This window comes from Clinocottus analis, unplaced genomic scaffold (assembly GCF_023055335.1).
Source record: "Clinocottus analis isolate CAN_PGR_092001 unplaced genomic scaffold, fCliAna1.0.p SCAF_1, whole genome shotgun sequence".
NCBI classification, from domain to species: domain Eukaryota; kingdom Metazoa; phylum Chordata; class Actinopteri; order Perciformes; family Cottidae; genus Clinocottus; species Clinocottus analis.
In genome coordinates, this window is record NW_027175820.1 from 11,052,743 (window position 1) to 11,069,168 (window position 16,426).

General features: G+C 43.2%; 1 protein-coding gene across 3 annotated transcripts in view; it reads left to right on the forward strand.

The window, feature by feature from the left end:
- The window catches only part of ankrd11 (ankyrin repeat domain 11), a 103,906-nt gene extending 88,008 nt beyond the window's left edge, over nucleotides 1-15,898 (forward strand). For 2 of the 3 annotated variants that reach the window (XM_068580344.1, XM_068580352.1), the window contains 10 exons: nucleotides 718-891; nucleotides 1,926-2,126; nucleotides 2,234-2,376; nucleotides 2,651-2,798; nucleotides 2,934-7,386; nucleotides 7,492-10,231; nucleotides 10,516-10,614; nucleotides 10,911-11,054; nucleotides 11,164-11,256; nucleotides 11,366-15,898. In XM_068580344.1, the coding sequence (XP_068436445.1) occupies nucleotides 718-891; nucleotides 1,926-2,126; nucleotides 2,234-2,376; nucleotides 2,651-2,798; nucleotides 2,934-7,386; nucleotides 7,492-10,231; nucleotides 10,516-10,614; nucleotides 10,911-11,054; nucleotides 11,164-11,256; nucleotides 11,366-11,551 (8,381 nt within the window). In that variant the 3' untranslated portion in view covers nucleotides 11,552-15,898. The remainder of the gene's footprint in view (nucleotides 1-717; nucleotides 892-1,925; nucleotides 2,127-2,233; nucleotides 2,377-2,650; nucleotides 2,799-2,933; nucleotides 7,387-7,491; nucleotides 10,232-10,515; nucleotides 10,615-10,910; nucleotides 11,055-11,163; nucleotides 11,257-11,365) is intronic. The other variant, XM_068580360.1, reaches the window with a different exon arrangement.
- The last annotated feature ends 528 nt before the right edge of the window (nucleotides 15,899-16,426 follow it).

Here is a 16,426-nt window from a genome sequence, read left to right on the forward strand (position 1 = left end):
CTCAGTGATGAAGCGTTACAGTCATGTGTAGCTTTGCCCTCCGTAAGGGTCATCAGATGGTATGTTGCCACTGAAAATAATTGCTGGGTGTGTCTTTGTGGAGCAGCTGCTTTTGTCCAGTAGCACAGTGTCTCCAGTAAGCCGAGCAGTCACGCACGCACGCAGGCAGGCAGGCATGTGGCGACCTTGGCAAGGCCGCGTTGAATTGAAATGGAAACCAACTATTTCGTAATAACCGTGGGTTTGCCAAGTCCCACCTTCTTTCCTCTCTTCTGGATTTGGACTGATTTGGCTATGAGACAGACAGACATAAACACACTGCTCGTTGGACCCTCCCTTCTTCAGGAGCAGCTGGGTAATAACACAAAAGTCAGCCCCTGCTATCACCAACTCTGGCATACTGGGCTACATATACATGTATATACAAGTATGTTTTAGGAGGTTTATTTGGACGTTGGACATAGAAAATTGCTGCCTTTTTACCCTTTTTAAGAAGGGACTAAAAGGGGATCACTGACTCCACCGACCTGATTTCCTCGGGCAGATCGTTCCAGAGCCTCAGGGCCCTAACTGCATAATGCTCTGTCCCCTTACATTTTAGACAATAGACGTCTACTCCAGGATATGAAAGAAGGTGACGCTGAGTGCATGAATACATGTGGGTCTACGCAGCCCAATAAAATTAATGTTGCTTCTCTCCTCTCACTGTTGTTCCAGAGAAACCAGTTCCAGAGCGGAAGCGCGTTAAAAAGGAGCCAACCAACACCCGGAAGGCGGGTTTGCCGTTTGGAATGGGGATGCCAGGAATCCGGGCCGGGTACCCCCTCTCTGAACGGCAGCAGGTGGCCTTGCTCATGCAAATGACAGCTGAGGAGTCCGTCAACAGTCCAGGTGCGTGCTTATCATGAAGGCCACGTCTTCTGTGGACGGCTGGCAGACAAGGAAAGAAGGGTGGGATGTGTGTGGGAGAGAGCAATGGTGGTGGGCTCCAAGAGAAACAGGCAGATGGGGGAGATGGGGCATGGCAGTGATTATCTTTGTTTATCTTTGTGCACGTTTCCTCCTGTTTTGTTGTCACATCTCGGCCGTACTCTGCCTCTGGAAAGGACCACTAATCCACATACATTTTTTTGTTCAATCAGAAAGGGGTTGTTCTGTTTAGGCAGCCATAGCCGTCACATATTTATTCATCTACAGTGATGAAATGATTGTAATTAAAGGAAATGGAACCGACTCTCCTGTTGGTATTGCGTTAATCTGGAACTAAATGTGCAATCTCAGCATCTGAACCAAATCATAACAGACTTCCAAATGTAAAGGGCCTATTCTAGTTTTGTTGACTTGTTATCTGTTCTCATATCTTCTGTTAGATGATTATTCATAATATTGACTTCCTCCTAATGTCCTGACGATTGGTATATTTATTATTAGTAGACAAAGTAATTTGCACACCAATGTATTAGATACTTTATATAGCGTTACTTTTGTAACATTATGTCTATGTCTTTTACTTTTGAGATAATTTAGAAAAGATAATTGAGATTGGTGAGGACCAATGCTAAGCCACCTTCATTTGTGTATTCTTTTGTTGCATGCCTGAAGGCATGGGCTTAGATTAAGTAAGTGTGTTTTAAATATAATTTGGGACAATAGCTGTGCAAACGCAATAATGCAAATGTGATTAAGGCTTGAATTTAATCTTATAAATGTGATGAAATGAGCTCAAGTGAAGTAGGTCCAAGTAATCTTTTGCTAATTGCTAGAGTAAGATTGCCCCCTTCTGGCTGTAAGCAGTCAAAACAAACCGGTATGCATAGTAATAGAGGCAATATCGGTAGACGAAATAGAAACGATGATAAATTCTTTAAAAAACGCCACACTACATTGTCCAACTGTTGAAATGTGTGTTTGTCTCCTATTTACAGACACAACACCAAAGCATCAGTCACAGTCCAGTATGGGTCAGAAGGGAACGCCAAACTCTGCATCTAAAACCAAAGACAAAGTGAATAAACGGAATGAGAGAGGAGAGACTCGGCTGCACAGAGCAGCAATCCGTGGAGAGGTACGCCGTATCAAGGAGCTCATCAGCGAGGGAGCTGATGTGAATGTAAAAGACTTTGCAGGTGAGAGGCTTTTTGTATAGATTGGCCTGTACTTTGTGCACGTAATCATGTATATTCATTTGTATGTTCAACACACCTCTCACACAGTAATTTCTTCTCCTGTTTAGGCTGGACTGCATTGCATGAGGCGTGCAACAGAGGGTATTACGATGTGGCCAAGCAGCTGCTGGCAGCCGGAGCAGAGGTCAACACAAAGGGTCTGGATGATGACACCCCTCTACACGATGCATCCAACAATGGACATTTCAAGGTAAAAAAATAATAAAAGTTTGTCTCTAAATACACACACATTAGAGTCAAAGAACAAAATAACATTTCAGAATGCAAAACAATAGATGCTGTAATTATGAGACTGCATAAGAGATTATTACCCTGTCTGTCTGTCGAGCTTATTCATAAAGTTAGTGGTGCATTCACTTTGTAACCTTTGACCTCTTTAAAGTCTGAACCACAAGATAACATGAATGAATCACCTCTTAAATTCTGATTTGTATTTATTAAATATTATATCTTATTTGTTTCAGGTGGTTAAGCTACTTTTACGGTATGGAGGGGACCCACGTCAAAGCAACAGGAGAGGTGAAACAGCATTGAAGGTCGCCAACTCTCCAACTATGCTGAATCTATTGCTGGGGAAAGGCACGTACACCTCAAGTGAAGAAAGTTCATCAGGTATTTGAGATGAAATCTTAGAGTCACTTAATAATATGACTTTTATAAGTTATGTACATTCTTAGTATAAATCATAAGGCTGTTATTGTTAAATTATATTGTGTTTTGATCCTGCCTCTTTTTTTCTCTCCACAGAATCTTCAGAGGAGGAAGATGCTCCCTCATTTGCCCCGTCCAGCTCTGTCGATGGCAATAACACGGACTCAGAGTTTGAGAAGTTGAAGTTGAAAGGGAAAACCATAGACCCTCCTAAATCTGCTGTCACACCCGTGAAAGACGAATATGAATTTGATGAGGATGATGAGGAGGAACGTGTTCCTCCTGTGGACGATAAACACCTCTTGAAAAAAGACTTCCGTAAGGAGCCGATCCCCAAGGCCACTAGCCTCACCGCCATACCCAAGACGGAGGTCAAAACCTATTCCAAAAGCAACTTGCTCACACCAAAGAAAGCTGTCAGGCGGATCATCTCTGACAGTAACAGTTCAGACGAGGACGATAGGACGAGTTTCACGCCAGCGCCTACGCCGCGGCAACAGGCCCAGCAAACAAATACTAAGACTAGAGACTCTGGCACCATAAGCTCTAAACAGCAAAAGGACAAGAATAAAGTCAAAAAGAAACGAAAGAAAGAGAGTAAAAACAATGTCAGCAAAGAAGTGAGGTTTGGTAAAGTCAATGACAAGTTCTGTACATCTGACTCTGATTGTGGAGATATGGAGAGTGAGGATGATAAGGGCTCAAACTGTATAAAGGACTCTTCTGCAACAAGTCTAAAAGACTCTCCTGGCTTTAATGCATCCTCCTCATCTTCCCATGGAAATTTGAACTCTCAGAAACAAGTACCATCATTAGCAGAACAGCATCCAAAGCAGTGGAGGACAGATGGCTGGAAAACTGTGTCATCCCCGACGTGGTCCGACGTCAGTTCTCTCTCAGATTCAGTCAGAACAAGACTGTCCAGTGAGTCTGACTACTCCTCCGCTGATTCCAGTGTCGAGTCAATAAAACAAGTGAAGAGGAAAGCGCAGGAGAACAAAAAGAAAAATAACAATGTGCACAGTAGCACTGTGGACAAGAAGAATTCTGAGCTCTACAAAAACTCCAACGCAGACAGTGCAGTCTCCAAAACCGATGTCGATGGCAAAGTGCTGAAAAAGCATAAAGTGAAGCACAAGCACAAAAATAAAGAAAAGGACAAAGCTCCTAGTCTAGTTCTCAATCAAGATATGAATGAGAAATTTGTCAAGAGCTATTCTTTTGATTTTGATGATTCAAGGCAGAAATCCCTAATTGTTGAAGCAGAGTCGCCAGCTGAGAGCAAGGTCAAGTTATCCAAACACGAAAAGGACCATTCAAAAAAAGAGGATAGGCTATCGAAAAGCAAGTCTGAGGATAAGGATTGGTCATCTGGAAAAGATGTGCACAGAATAGCAAAAGAGGAGAAAAATAAGAAAACAAAGGACTCCACCAAGGATAAGACCAATAAGGAGGAGAGGGAGAAGCCTTTAAAACCTGACAAGGAAAGAAATGTCAAGGAGAAGGAGAAGCCTAAGGAGGATAAACAAAAGGCTCACAAAGAGGAGAAAAAGAAAAAGTCCAAGGACAAGTCCTCCTCAAAGGCAGACAGGAAAGGTGAGCAGAAAGAGGAAAAACATTTGAAGGTGGACAAGGAGAAAAACACCAAGGAGGAGAAAGACAAATGTAAAAAAGACAAAGCACAGAAGGAAGAGTCTGAGTATGAAGGTTATGACGTTAACAACCGCTTCCTCAACTTGGAGGACACAAAGCTCAGTGCCTCGGATGACCATCATGACAGATGGGGCTCAGAGATGTCCTCTGACTCCTCCCTTTATGGAGATGACAGCTGGGATGCTCCTGTCAAAGAGTACAAGGAATACAAAGCCAACAACGCTGTTAAACTAATTGTCGAGACCGTTAAGGAAGAGACAAGGAGGAAAGAAAATAAAGTCAAGGACAAGAAATCGGATCACAATGAAAAAAGATCAGAGAAAGAAGCCCCTTCTAAGAAGAAAGACAAAGACTCCTCAGAAAAGACGAATGAAAAGAAAAAGGACTGGTCAGAAAAACAAAAAGTAAACTCCAGTCACTCAGTTGAAAAAGAAAAGAAGCGGAAAGAGTCCACAGACACGCTCAAAGACAAAAAAGACAAGGACTCTTTAGACAGTAGTCGAGACCGTAAAGACTCATATGACTCGATGAAGGAAAGAAAAGACATAAAAATCAAGCAGGAAACTTTAAGAGATGAATATGGCAATGATACTTTCTTCAAAGACATTGAGGCTGTCGGTAAATCTTGTGATATCAGAGAAAGAAATCACTCTGGAAAGGAGAAAGAAAAGAAGGGCGAGGGAATGGAAAAGCGAGAAAAGACGAAAGCTGACAAGCACAAAGAGAAAACAAAAGACAGAGGAGCTGATCAGGAGAAAGATAAGAGCGAGAAAAGCTCTGCAGAAAAAACAACTGTCAAGGAAAAGGATCCAGACAGGGGCACCAAAGACAAGAAGGAGGGAGTCAAAGAAAAACACAAAGAGTGTCATGGCAAAGACAAAGATCGAAAGATGTCTTTAGAACAAACCAAGGACAAGAAAGAAAAGGCCTCGCAAGACAAACATGCTGAGAGGGAGAAGGATTTTTTGGAGGTAAAGAAAGAGGAAAGAAAACCTGAGAAAATCCGCGAGAAAACCTGGTACAAGATAGCTGACATCTTCACTGATGAAAGTGATGATGATGAGGACAGCTACAATGGGGGTGTTGCTCTGGTGTCCGACTCCATCAGAAAAGACTTAACATCTGATCAGGATGAGCTGGATCATTTTCCATCAGAAAAAATAAGAAAATCTTCTGCAGAGGCTAAACATAACACAGAAAAGACAAAGGACAAAGAACACAAAGAAAAGAAGAAAGAAAAGGCCACATTTGACACAGGTAAAGAGAGAAAAGGCTCTCTAGAGAAACACAACAAAGACAAGAAAGATTCTGTTGAAGTGAAACACAAAGAGAGAAAAGACAGAATGTCAGTGGACTCAAATCAGGAGAAGAAAAATAAGCAGAAGCTGTTGGACAAAAGGGACACCAGTGAGGAGAAGACAAAGAGCAAATATAAAGACAAGCTCGACCATTCTAAGGAAAGGAAACCCTCAAAAGGCAGTGGTGAGAACGAAAAGTCCCTTTTAGAAAAATTGGAGGAAGAAGCCATGAATGACTACAAGGATGACTCAAATGACAAGAACAGTGAAATCTCTTCAGACAGTTTTACTGACCGAGGTCATGAGCCAGTCCTCACTACTTACTATGACTCCATCAGCTTGACTGATGTGACTGAGGATAGGAGAGACTCCCTGTCCATATCTACACCTCAAGACAAGTTTAGAGAGAAAGAGAGGCACCGGCATTCCTCTTCATCCTCGTCTAAGAAAAGCCACGACAAGGAGAAAGAAAAGGTCAAAAAGGACAAAGGAGACAAACGTGACAAGACGGAGGAGATCAGAGAGTCCTACAGCCGCAGAGAGAGTCTACCTTTTGATAAAGAGCCCATGCCTCTGGAGGCAGACCCTTACACATTCCCATATGGAAGTAAGGGAGACGGCGAAGACGACTTTGATAAAACATTGGAATTTGAAAAAGAGATGTCCAAAAAGGACAAGGACAAAGCAGCTGGTGTCATTAGTGACAGGACAAAGGACAAAAAGAAAAAGGAGAAACATAAGGAAAAAATAAAGGAGGAGAAGAATAAGTACAACGATGGCTCATTCAAACACTCCAAAGAGGATGTCAAGTCAGGGTTGAAAGATAGCCCACAGGTCACTGTTCTGAAAGACAGGTCAAAGGAAGAAAGTCCTAAATTTGATTTGAAAAAAGACAGAAGTCGGGATACATTGGACAAAGACAGCAGAATAGAGCACAGTAAATCTAAGGCTAAGGATGAAACTGAAAAGCTCACTCAGTCCAAGGACATGGTAAGAAAAGATAATCGTCCACGTGAAAAGCTGCTGGTGGATGGTGATTATCAAATGACAAGTTTTGGTCAGATGTTGAGTCTAAAAGACCAGGAGATTGAAGAGCGCCACAAGAGACATAAAGAAAGGATGAAGCAAATGGAGAAGCTGAGACCCAAGTCAGGGGATCCCAAACTCAAGGACAAGACCAAGTCCACAGAGGAAGTACGGAAAAACCGCAGTGAGCTGTCATCAAAGAAGTCTAACAGTCTGGAGTCTGGTCTGAAAGAGAAGAAGTTGAAGGATGTGGGTCTCCCAGCCCAAATAATGTCCCCAAGCAGGAAGTTCCAGCCTACAGATAGTCAAAACTCAAAGGACTGGCTGGCTGGCCAACCAATGAAGGAGAACCTTCCCTCTTCTCCCAGCCCAGATCAAAACAGGCCAACGGGTATTCCCACGCCAACATCTGTCATCTCCTGCCCCAGCTTTGAGGAAGTAATGCAGACTCCACGTACCCCGTCCTGTAGTGCAGAGGATTACCCTGACATTATGTTGGATGGACTGGACTGCCAGAACTCATCGGCTATGACTATGTCAATGAATGCCTGCTCGCCATCCTTCTTTGAAAGGTATGTATGCGTGCAAACATGCTGCAGGGTTCGTATTTTGATAAATTTAACTTTTGTACTCTGTGACATATTATCTAATGTTTTTCCGTTCTGCTGTCCACCCAGCAGGTACTCTAACTCCCAGAGTTTCCAGGAGGGCACATGTCCCACTCCTGCAAAGAATCTCCAGCTACCACTTGTCAGCCGCTCTGCATCTTCTGATGTCCGCAGGCCCCTGGAGGATGAGTTTAAGGCTGAGGCTGACAAGTTCCTTCGGCAGCAGAGTGATTCAGCAGCTGAATTTGATCAATCATCACATTCCCAAACTCTAGAGGACAAATCGACAACTGTGGATAGACTGGAGAGTCTGCCATCTCCTTATTTCTCGCCGCTCAGATTGTTGTCTCCTCGTCAGGAACCAGCCCTCCCAACTCCAGATGTGGCAGCACCAATCCTGGCTGTCGTTGAGGGAAATGAACATTTTCCTGACAATGTGTACAACAATTTCTTGCCCAAACCCTCTACTCCAGTTCACAGGCCAGACCCCCAGGAGCCCTGCTTTGACATCGCAGCACCACCAACCCCAGCTCCTGCTGCTTTGCCACCTCTGGACATCGATGACATCTCTGAGCCTCACCACAGTGAACCTAACCTTGTCCTGTCCGATCTTCCTTCTGTCACTGAAGAGCAGCAGGAGGAGGAGGAGGAGGAAGAAGAAGAAGAGGAGGAGGATGAGGAAGAGGAGGAAGAAGAGGAGGAGGACGAGCAAGAGGACGAGGAAGAAGAAGAATTGGAGGACTTTGAGGAAGAAGGTGATATGGATGAGAGAGCTGATGGAGATCACTGTGCAGGAGAGGAGCTGGAGCAAACAAGGGAACTATGTTCCATCTCTCCTCCAGTTGATGACCCTCTTAGGAAGAGCTGGCGTGTAGAGTCTCCCGACCGACAGGAACCAGAGGTCCAAGAGATCTCCCCAGCACACTCTCCACCCAACCATGGAGAGAACTGTTTTGATCACAGCATGGGTTGGGACCCTGATATGGATCTCAAGTCTCCCCATCGGACGTATGGAGAATTAGAGGCTGCTGTCTCTAAAATAACTAGTCCATACCATTCAGATGGTGAGATGCAGCACTTGTCTGGTCCCCCCTCTGTGACACCCCCATATGCTACCTGGAATAGGTGGCATAAAGAGGGCCCAGAGGACTTTGACGAACAGAAGGAGGCTGTGGCTGACATCCCCTCTCCAGAGAGGCCTGACACAGCTACTGATGAGGAACCAAACTATTTAAACACCTCATCATCCTCCAATAGACTGGAGTCATTTTTCCAGGACTGCAACAAGCCTTGCATAGACGAAAGTCATCATATAAACACCGAGTCAACATGTGAAGAACCAGACAGCAGGCAGACCACGCACAGCTTCGGTGCTACCACTGAAAGCCACATGGCTCAAGCTGTGGCCCCTGAGCCTGTGGTGCCCTGGGCAGACCCATTCTCAGCTGATGCGGATGAACTGGATGACCTGGGATCGTTCTCGTTGCCTGACCTACCACTGCCAGACAAGTCAGAAGAAGCTGAGTCTCAAGACCCAGAACTAGTTGATCACAACAAGATTGTGCCAATCCACATTAGACCTACCGTTATAGAGAGAGATGACCCTGACATAATGGAGACGGATTTACCAAGCCTGGATAAGACTTTATGCCCTGCTAATGAGCAAGGTTTAGGAGAACCTACTGGACAAGACTTGGTTGTACCGTCACCACATGCCAACTTCCAGCAAGAGATGGACTCCGAGCCAATTAGCGTTTCTCGCTCTCTAATACAACAGGGCGGCATTTTGGAAAGAAAAGGACCTTATGGAGAACCTGACGAGTCGGATGCCAGCATGTTGTTTTCATCTGTGAAACCGGATCCCGGAAAGCAACATCACTCTCAGATCCACTCCCTTACTGAGTCTTTGCAGTTACCAATGGATTCAGTGTCCGCTATCAAATCAGAGCTGAGACTGAAGGAGATGCCTGAGCCCATAGTTGAATCTGTTACATGCAGTCCTCTTCCTCAGCTCCCAGTGGCGGTCACCCTTTCCAGCACAGTGGAACTACCAGACATTCAGGAGACCACATCCAAGCTAACGCCGGTAACCCTGACCTCTGTATCCACCACCATAGATATCCCCAAGAAGGTGGATGAAATCCCTCAAAGGATTACTCGCAATCGCGCCAAGAACAATCCCTCTGTTGCTGCTGTCCCTCCTACCTCCAGCATAATAACCTTGACTGCCACTGCCTCTGTAACAACAAGTCCGACAGTGACCCTTAACCAAATTCCTATTAGTGCACCGACACCCACCTCAACAGCTTCCTTCCCAGCTCTTAAGAACGAATCTGTGATTACTGTGTCCTCGACTGCATCTAATACAACCCCAACAGTGTCTGTACCTACTTCTGTGACGACCTCTGCCCCACTGGTTATCGGTAAGACGACAAAAGGCCGCCCTATTCCCTTGGACGAAGAGGATTCTCAGACCCAGCACCCACGGAAGAGGAAATTCCCACGTTCTGGTGGGCAGCAGGTTCAAGTCCAGCTGGTAAATACAGCCATGCAGCAGACGAGGGAAATGATCCAACAGACTTTGGCTGTAGTAGTCAATGCCATCAAGCTGGACGATATTGAGCCCTACCACAGTGACCGATCCAATCCATACTTTGAGTACCTGCAGATCAGGAAGAAGATTGAGGAAAAGAGGAAGATTCTGTGCTTCATCACCCCACAGGCCCCACAGTGTTACGCTGAATATGTGACTTACACCGGCTCTTACCTGCTGGACGGCAAGCCCCTCAGCAAGCTTCACATTCCTGTGGTAGGTTATGGTGTCTTTATCCCTTTTCCTTCTCACGTTATATCGCCAAAGCGTGAGTAGGTTTATAACAGTTTGTAATTTCAGAATCTGACTTTCATTCCAGAGATATATAGTATTTATGTCTAGAAAAAGTAATCCTTCCTAATGTTAACAAAACTTGTATTGATACTGTCAAATAAGATAAGATTAGATAGTCTATCTTTATTAGTCCCACGGCGGCGAGATTGCAGGAAAATGTAATATGAACACAGTATATAATGCTCAATGTTGTGTTGGCTCATCAGATTGCCCCACCTCCATCGCTGTCAGAACCTCTGAAAGAGCTTTTCAGACAACAGGAGGCAGTAAGAGGGAAGCTCAGGTTGCAGCACAGCATAGAACGGGTAAGGCATGCATCTATACATTCTCTATCCTGTCACAGCGACATACTGTACACTATGAACTTTTTTTCGAATGAAAGATCAAAGCCTGTTTTAAATGCGAGTGAAATCTGCAATCCTCTTACTACAGTGAGTTGCAGACAGAAATCAATTAAATCTCTCGCTAGTTAGGTGATGACAATTTCTGTGCAATCTTGTTGGTCCAAGAAACGTTTCTATTATCCCTTAAACAGCCCATTGGTTAGCCGAATGCCAAATTTAAATAGAATGCTAATTTTCTCCTTTGCTTATGTGCACAGGAGAAGCTGATTGTGTCATGTGAGCAGGAAGTTTTAAGGGTCCACTGCAGAGCAGCCAGAACAATAGCCAATCAGGCTGTGCCATTCAGTGCCTGTACCATGCTGTTGGACTCTGAAGTATACAATATGCCATCAGAGACCCAGGTAGGAATTATGTCGGGATACACATTTAAGTATCTGGTCAATTATAATATTCATAATTATTTCCCAATCCACTCCTTCATCTACATTGTAACTTGATGTATGTTCTCAGGGAGACGAAAACAAATCTGTGAGAGATCGCTTCAACGCTCGTCAGTTCATATCCTGGATCCAGGACGTGGATGATAAATATGACCGTATGAAGGTAAGTACCGGCACTTTGCAGGGATTTAAGATGTCTTCAATTAAAGCCGTCAATATTGAGATCTTGTGTATACACCCAGTGGATTTATGCTTTAATTTTCCTCTCTCAGACATGTTTGTTGATGCGGCAGCAGCACGAGGCAGCAGCCCTCAACGCAGTGCAAAGGATGGAGTGGCAGTTGAAGGTCCAGGAGCTGGACCCAGCAGGGCACAAGTCCCTCGGTGTCAACGAAGTGCCGTCCTTCTACGTGCCAATGGTCGATGTCAACGACGACTTTGTCCTGCTGCCTGCATGACACTTTTGTGCTCACAAATTAAGAGCAAACTTTGTCTGAATCACTACTTCTCAAAGAGACTTCGTTGAACTGAACGAATGGAAAGGGCTAGCAAGTTTGAAAGAGGACTTTACACAGGAAAAAATTATATTCTATAGAAAAACAGTAAAGATGAAAAACTTGCTCTGGATTCCCTTCTGTGAAGAAGGAAACCTGTTTTTACTGGGGAAAAAGAAAACACACAACTTGCACTTTCATCCTCCGTTTTTATGCTTATGTTTGATCAGAGTGTGAGAAGCCGAAACCGTTTTTGCTTCGGGGCTCTGTCATCGGGACACAACTCCTCAGTGCTCAGTTTTGGTGAGACAGGGGACAGAGATATATTTTCTGCATTCGTTTTTGGTCTCTGCTTCAATAGACCCACCACCACCACTTGGAGGAGGTATCAGAGAGGAGCTCTCCCAACAGCGTGGTGCCTGTCCTGAGCCAGGACTGAGGAGCCCTGTTGACCCAGGGCTCCTGGTGGGCCAAGAGAACTAGACGGAGTCCAGCGCCGACCCGGAGGAGGTTAACGGAGCAGTGGTGCATCATGTGGATCTTCACCGTTGAACAGCTGTGATGGACAGACCAGGAAGCTAGAACCAGTCGCTGAGGGTTTTGGGGCTATAAGACCATATACCCAGAGGACACCCTCTCTGTTCACACTGCACCAGGCAGGCCTATCTTAACAGTCGTGCAACAGAGCCTGCAGAAGGCTGCAATACAGCAGAGGGCTAGCGGGGTGTGTGTGTGTGTGTGTGTGTGTGTGTGTGTGTGTGTGTGTGTGTGTGCGTGTGCGTGTGTGTGTGCGCGCACATGTCAAGGGTCAGTGCCTGATAGAAAGAGACTGGCGCTGCAGCCTCTCGGCCTGGCTAAACAGAAGAGGACAGGCATGGCTCTCTGAGGACAGACCGGAGTGTTCCTCAGCCACCCTGCTTGCTCCAAACACAAACACATCAGACCGCCAAGGACTGCAAAAACACCACAGGACAACCTGAAGAAACAAACATAACGAATGTTGAGATTCAAAGAGACTATTGATAAATTGTTTTTGGCAGGAGAGAGATATTGTTTTTGTCTATTTCTTTACTTGGGCATTTCATTGTTTCTGAGGAAGTGTCTTGAAACACTACAGAGCCAATATTAGTTTAATGGAAAAAAAAAACAAAAGAAAAATGAAAAAAAATTGTATTCCGTAAATTATGTACAGTTTTTATATTCGTTAACCGATGTATTCTTGCTGCCTTCTAGATAATTTATTTTGCCACACATTACTGCACAGTTGTAAATAACCTATGTACTGTAATATCACTCAGTTAAGTGTAAAGAAAAAACATAAAAGAAATAAAAATGATCTCTTTATGTACAGTTCACTTTTGGGCAGCACTTTCCCCCCCCTCATATCCATGGGCCAAAATGTGTACACGATTCTGTCAGTATTTGAAAGACTCCAGTGCACAGTTGTATGATCCCATCTCCAGATTCAGTCCAGGCTTTGGTAACTCACCTGGACGTGGATCACCACAATACTCAACAATAGCTGACAGAGAACACCTCTGGATTTTAACCGGCCTCCCACTGGCCAACCACCACATAGTCCCTCAGATGTAGCAGAATAGTAGTTGAGGATTTATTTAAAGAATAGAGAGAGGATTATTATTAATTGCTTTACTACACAATTATATCTGAATAAATTCGAACCAAGAAAATGCCTTGTTCAGTGAAAAAAAAATGTACTCATTGTTGGGCAAAGTCACATAGATATATATGGGTGGGGATGAACGTGAGAGAGATGTCATTCACGAGCAAAGCCATCATGTTAATGTAGAATGGTTTCAAATTTATTTTCCATTTTTATAATTTTCAACAGTTGGGCTGAAATCATTTCTAATCATCACAAAACATCATTGTCTCTTAACAGCAGGTCTTTCAGCACAGTTATTGTGTGTTCTGTTCTCCCAGCTTGTCTGAAGAATTGTTAAAGCCACTGAGGACTTTCATTCTTTCCTGACTTTTAACATTAGTTTGCCAGTCTGTCTGCCCCGTCGTCCAAATTGATGAGCAGCTTAATTATTTTGTAATTGCGATTCCCACTTCACCCAGTGGATGGCACTAGGATGAAGTAAGTTTGGGGCCAGGCCCAGACGGACATTGTCAGAAAACACAAGAACCAAATTGGCTTTGCATTAGACTTGTGGCCTTTCACCTGCGGTTTTTAATATCACATTATATGATTCTTATACAACAGTTGCATCAGTTTGGTGCTCAATTTGTTCATAATAGGCTCAAGCTTTTAGCGCCAGTCATGTTGGACTTCTAATTTTTTATAAATGTTTAATTCCACAAGGGGTTTGGTTACGGTCAGGGAGTAATTGTTAAGTTGCTGCATCATTTCACTCTGTTGGGTGGTGGCATTTGCCATACGCACGTTCTTGTTTCGTTCCCAAGAAGACCGTTAGAATACTTAAATCTTCTTTGAATCAGAACAGTGGAGGGGAAAGAAATACTGCTGAATAGATTTTTTTTTTATTGTTTTTAAATCCCATCTGAAATGTTGATTTGTGATGACTTCTATTGATTCTCTATTTTTTAGTGGGTCATGGCTTTGAAAGGCTTTCCCAACCCAACACACTGGCTTTCCCGTCTGTGTGAGAGCTGCTCCTGTATCCTGATGGCAATATTATCTGAAAGGTTTAAGTTATTTACACACTGTCAGTCAGCATAGCTGTGTATGGTATGTCTAGTCCAGTGCAATGGTTGTGGAGGCTGTGCAGACAAGGTGGCTAGATGTATAGTCCTGGATATTTCTGAGAGATACACACACATCCTGGTTGGTATAGACTTACATATTTGGATACAAATAGCCAGAAATTTGGTTTTTAAACCCCTGTTTGTCATGTTTCTTTGTTTTTAATTTGTTGTTGGGATTCCTACACAGTTTGGGGGGGAGGAGGTTTGAGGGTGTCTTTTGTTCACAGAATCCTTGTGTGTTTTTTATCTCAGTGTATGTAGTTTTGAATGTTGTTGTGTTAATCTTAGGGGTTTTTGTTCCTGTATGAAGCATAAACACCAGTGGCATGTCAATCACGTTGCTTATTGAGCAGAATGTATACCGTTACTATGCCCTGACCGACCACGCCCTCTCACTATTGTTTACAAGACATCAAGTGTTTTCTGTTTCATGTGTCACCATTTTTTAACGGTTTAAGCCCTGCCTTTGATTTTAATTCTGTAATCAGTCATTTATTTGAACCACAAAGGCTTGAAATGGTGATGGTTGACACAACTGACAGCCAATTTCTCCCTCAGTATGGGTACACAGAGAAATAGACTTAACACATCCACTCACTTTGATTCTCCAGTGTGAATATTCGACTAACAAAGAGTGATTTCTGGCTAAATTGGATACAGACACAAACGAGCATCAGTCCTCAGACGCATGTAGAGCACTTGGCCGTGGTGATAGAGATCTGACACCACCTCCGTCAGCAACAGATTACCTCTACTCTCCTCACATTCACTCAGTGTTTATTTTCGATTTGTTAGTTGTTGTTTTTTCTTACTGGACATGAATATACATAATTGCTATTTTTTAATTCTATAGAATCACAATTTCAAGCCTTTTTTTTCTAGTTTTTGTCAGTTTTATTTTTTAATTCAAACCCAGACTGTAGCTATTTCTTTGTTCCTTTTTTAGAGTGGAAAATGACTAATACAAAGCATGGAGAACTACTCTTTAAATGGTGAGAAACAACCTATTTATTATTATTTTTTTGTTTTCTTTTTTTCTGACACCATGTGGTATGTTTTGAGTTGAAGTTGGTCTCCGCTGTGTAAATTTTCCTCCTTGTAATGCGTGAAAGAGACATACTGTACATAGCTCTGTAAATAAAACCTCCCAGGACGTTTTGCACCCTCCTCTTTGTACTAGTCTGAAAAATTGCGTAGAATGTGGGGTTCTAACAGCAACGAGCTGCTTGCTGCAGGTGATTATGATGTAACAATGTAACATTTTTTTTATTTGTACAATGTAGTTTATTTGTGTACATATTGTTGGAGCAGCTAAGAGGGTGAAGTGGAGGGAGGGGGGTTGTTGATGCTATTGTCAGTGCTGTAACCGAAATCCAGTACTTTCACCTCTAGCTGTTGTTGATTTCCTGCAAAAGAATAAAATAAAAAAAGACATAAAAAAAAATTAAAAAACGTGAGAAACTGAAAATGAGGATTGGTTGGGAAAAAAAAGACTAAAACTGAAAAGTAAAAATTCTAAATTGTTATTTTCTACAGTTGCATGTACAGAGAGCGCGAGAACTGCTGTTGTTCCTCAGAGATTATGTTCGTTAATAAAACTTTGAAATATTACCAGCTGTCCTTTGGTCATTGATTGTGTGTTGACGTTGTATGTCATGATGTAAAAGCGGTGCTTTAGTGTTTCCTGTCAAAGCCAGAGGAGACTAAACAAGTCACCTGCTGTACTATAAAGCAAACCCTTTACTGCAAGTATTCTATGTCCAGAGGCCAACAAGTACAACTATATCAAATCCTCGATTTTCAGTAAAAAATATATAAAGGTGCACGCCACAGATTTTACACATGAAGCTCAGTTTAAGGAGCCAAACTGTAAAAACAGTTTTATGATATTTCCAATGATTGATTCTGAAAGTGGAGGGAGGTACTGTGTTTGAAACTAGTAGCCACATAGCATTGCACTATGGAAATGGAGGATCCGTCTTTTTGGGGCTCGACCCACACATCCCAAATGTAAGGAGACCTCAGCCTCTGCTGCTTTTATTTTTGAACAAATGACGGAACGAAATGGTGTTTAATGTTTTACCTCTTTACTTAAGATTTCACTTT